Consider the following 4,131-nt stretch of genomic DNA (forward strand, 5'->3'; position numbering starts at 1 on the left):
CCTCCTTCTGACCCTGCACATTGAGCTCCCTCACGCCTCGGATGGGAGCAGCCTCAGCCTTGGGAGCAGAGCGTTTCAAAGAGTCTCATCTGAATGATACGGTCTGGAAGCAGCGGGATGGATAAATTGACTTCCTAAGACCCCTTCCAGCCTCAACCCACCCTTCCCTGTTCCCTCCTGCCCTGCACCCCACTTCTTTGCGACTAGCAAGGAGATAGCAGGCAGACCGCCAGCCAGGAGTAATTGAAAGGAGCAGATGAGAGGAGACTGCGTGTCCTCCCCCACCTCCCCTGCCCCACAGGGGCTGCGGAGAAACGAAAACTAATCAAATTACACCCGACGGCCTCCTTGCCGGTGCACAGGAGCCAGCCTGGGCCAGGGGCAGGCTGGCGGGGTGGGTGGGGGCCGGGGGGGAGAGGGAAGGGGCATCACTCCTAATCCACTGTGAATGTCTTGATGTGCAGCAACAGCTTAGAGGGGGCTCAGGTTTCGGTGGCGTTGGCTATATTTATCTCTGGTTCGATGCCAGCAGGGAGGGTTTAAATGGCACCCAGCAGTTGGCGTGAGGGGCTGCAGGAGCTTGGGGGCTGGTGGCAGGAACGAGTCTTTTCCGACCCCATGGAGCTGTATGAGACATCCCCCTACTTCTACCAGGAACCCCACTTCTATGATGGGGAAAACTACCTTCCCGTCCACCTCCAGGGCTTCGAGCCACCGGGCTATGAGCGGACTGAGCTCAGCCTGAGCCCTGAGGCCCGAGGGCCCCTGGAAGACAAGGGCCTGGGGACCCCGGAGCACTGCCCAGGCCAGTGTCTGCCATGGGCGTGTAAGGTGTGTAAGAGGAAGTCTGTGTCCGTGGACCGGCGGCGTGCGGCCACACTGAGGGAGAAGCGCCGGCTCAAGAAGGTGAACGAGGCCTTCGAGGCCCTGAAGAGGAGCACCCTGCTCAACCCCAATCAGCGGCTGCCCAAGGTGGAGATCCTGCGCAGCGCCATCCAGTACATCGAGCGCCTGCAGGCCCTGCTCAGCTCCCTCAACCAGGAGGAGCGCGACCTCCGCTACCGGGGCGGGGGCGGGCCCCAGCCAGGGGTAAGTGGCCATCCCACCCACCTGCCCCAGGGGCGGGGAGCACAGGGAGGCCCCTGGGCAGCCTTGGGACCCTGTGGTGGGGCTTAGTCAGACGCCTGGGGCAGGTGCCAGGCAGGGTCTTAGGGGGCCGCAGGACCCTGTGTTAAGAGCTGGGCGGTCCAGCTGACCTCCCGGGTCCCCATGCCCTTTCCGGAAGAGGCAGAGGCAGCGAGGGGAGAACAGATGTGGAGGCGGGTGGCTGAGGACTGAGGGAGGGACCCAAGGAGCAATCCAGAGTCAGCCCTGGTGGGGTGAAGAATCCCAGGGCCTAGAGACGGGCCCTACAAGAGAAGCTGTGCTCCCCGCCCCACCCCTCTCCTGGGTGCGGCTAAGCAGAGAGAAAACCACTCAGTCTCTCTTGTGGAACCCCAGCAGGCCTTCACAGAAGTGACCCTGGTGGGGCCGGCCACTCTGCTCCCTCACCCTCTCCCAGAGTCGGGAGAACCACAGACCCCTTTGTGACAGTTTTATGAGGGCAGAATCGCCAGCAGGACGGAGGCCAGGAGAGGCCTGGAAGCAGAGGCTCTGTGGCCAGGCGGGGGCATGAAAGAAGCTGACTGTGAAGATTTGGTGGGAGTAGCCAGGCTGGAGGGCTGCAGCCTGTGGCCCACCCCCTAGCCTCACCACAGGTGCTCCTGCCCATTGGGCCTGGACAGAGAGGCACCACCGAAAGCACCGTGCCCTGACTGGGGGCCTTTGCCCTGTCTTGCAGGTGCCCAGCGACTGCAGCGCCCACAGCGCCTCCTGCAGTCCGGAGTGGGGCAGCGCACTGGAGTTCGGCACCAGCCCAGCGGGTGAGTGAGGCAGGACCCTCGGCCCACATCGCTCCACCTGTCTCTGGCCCAGTGTCCCCTCACCTTATTCCCGGCTCCAGTCCTCTTCCCTGGCCTCTCGAGGGACCCGCTGGACCCAGCGCCCCGCAGGGTGGACTGGGAGGCCCCGTGCCTCCCTGAAGCCCTGAGCAGCCAAGGAGAGGCCAGGCCTCCTGCAGCTCCCCCGGTGATGCCAGGTGGCTGACCTTCTTCACACAGAGGAGAATGTCCCTGCCTCAAGGGTCCCTGGGGATTGCTGAGTCAGTGCTGCAAACCCGGGCCAGCTAAGGGCAGCCCCAGTCTCCCAGGATACACCATCCTGGCTCCACCTCTGGCTGGAATAGCTGCTTCTGAATCCTAACCCCACTAGGGGAGCTCAGAGAGGAGGCACACACATTCACATACACATGCACACCATCGGGAACAGCATGGGCTGGGGAGTTTTGCTCACCCAAATGTCCCAGAAAACCTGCGCCACACCAAAGGGCTCATCCCCTGCCCTGGGTCTTGGGCCCCCAGGTAACATCCTCCCACTGTCTCCTCACAGATCATCTGCTCACAGCTGACCCTACAGATGCTCACAACCTGCACTCCCTCACCTCCATCGTGGACAGCATCACAGTGGACGATGTGTCTGTGGCCTTCCCAGATGAAACCATTTCCAACTGAGATCATCTGCAAGGCTGGGCATCCGTGAGAGCCCCTCAAGCTGGCCACAGTGCCACCACTTCTGCAGCAGGGGTCTCCTAAGCCAGGCTGTCCTGATGCCAGGAAGCCAGCCCTGGGGCTGCCAAATGCCAGACTATCCCCCTCCTCATCTGTGCCAGTTAACCCACCACCCCGAGAGGGAATGGATGCTCTCATTTAGCTGACTCCTCAGAGCGGAGGGCATCCCATTTCCAGAGAGATAAAGTGGGGACCAGGGTGCCCCCTTGCGTGTGCCCCCCAGGGGCAAACTCAGGAGCTTCCCTTTGATCATGATGGAGCCTCCAATCCCACCCCCTCAAGACAAACAGTTTGAGAGGAAGACAGTGTCCTGACTGGACCAGCTGTGCACATCTCCTGTCCTTGTCTCTTCCTGACCCAGTGGCTGGGCTGGGCCCGCCCTGACCCGGGGAGAAGACCCGGGCGTTCCTCCCGGAACGCCCTCTGTTCCCAAGTCCCTGGGGGGCCAAGCTTTTGTGGTGAATATCGGGAACCTTACAGCAGTTTTATGTTTTGTTTTGTTTTGTGTTGTGTGTTGTTTGTAAAGCTGCCATCTGACCAAGGTCTCCTGTGCTCAAGCTGCCAGGGACAGGTGGGGTGGGGGGCAGGGGTCTTGGGTGATTTCTTTTGTTAACTAAGCATTGTGTGGTTTTGCCATTGTTTTTTTTTTTTTTTTTTTTGCTAACTTATTTGTATTTCCTTTTTTAAAAAATGAATAAAGACTGGGTGCTAGAAGAGTCTGGGTGATGATGCAACGGGGGGTGCCCGTGGCTCCCCGCCCCGCAGTGGTTCAGACTCAGTGGGGGTGGGGCTTCCAAGGATGGAGAGGTGGGTCTCCAGAGCGTGGGAGGCACCACCTTGCTGCTGGTCACTAGGCGCCGGGACCCTGCTCTTCTTGCCATGACAAAGGAAGCCAGGACTGGTCTACAGGCAGGGTGAAACCAGACTCCACACAAATCCTGTGGGACACGCAGGAAGCCCCACTGAGCATCAAACCACAGACACTGCTCACAGCCCAAGGCCCTCTGTCTCCTATCCCAACAGGTCCCTTCCCTCCTATTAACTGAGCGTGCTCACATGCCTGGCACTCAGCCCACAACCAGCGGGCAAGGCTGCAGAGCTAGAATTCGGGCCCCTCCCCGATCCCTGCCTCTCCTCAGGTGTGACATTACCAGGAGCCCTGTAAGGAAGGGGAGGTGACTGAATCAGGGGGTTGGGGTCAGACACTGTCACCTCCTCACAGGCCAACCCCTCACCACACGCTTCATTCCTCCAGGCTGAGGGGATTCTGGCTCCTGCCTACAGCTCAGAGGATGAAGGAGGCAGGAACAAGCACTGGAGAAGCTGGTTCTCTTCATGTGGGATGCTGTCTTCCAAAGCCTGGCTTCCCGGGGAAGAAGGTGGGTGGAGACTTGAGAACGAAGATTTTGGATGGAGATTACATAAAGATTCAAGGAGGAGGTATCAGGAGCTAGAATTCGAATGG

At 60.1% G+C, this 4,131-nt stretch overlaps 1 protein-coding gene across 1 annotated transcript; it reads left to right on the forward strand.

Moving 5' to 3' along the window:
* Window positions 1-543: 543 nt before the first annotated feature.
* On the forward strand, window positions 544-2,613 carry MYOG (myogenin). The gene is made up of 3 exons (XM_004438936.3): window positions 544-1,089; window positions 1,841-1,922; window positions 2,488-2,613. The coding sequence occupies exons 1-3, from the start codon at window positions 544-546 to the stop codon at window positions 2,607-2,609; spliced, it is 750 nt and encodes a 249-aa protein (XP_004438993.2). The 3' UTR covers window positions 2,610-2,613.
* Window positions 2,614-4,131: the final 1,518 nt, after the last annotated feature.

The sequence above is a fragment of the Ceratotherium simum genome, chromosome 36 (assembly GCF_057802395.1).
Source record: "Ceratotherium simum simum isolate JZ-2026a chromosome 36, ASM5780239v1, whole genome shotgun sequence".
Lineage (NCBI taxonomy): Eukaryota > Metazoa > Chordata > Mammalia > Perissodactyla > Rhinocerotidae > Ceratotherium > Ceratotherium simum.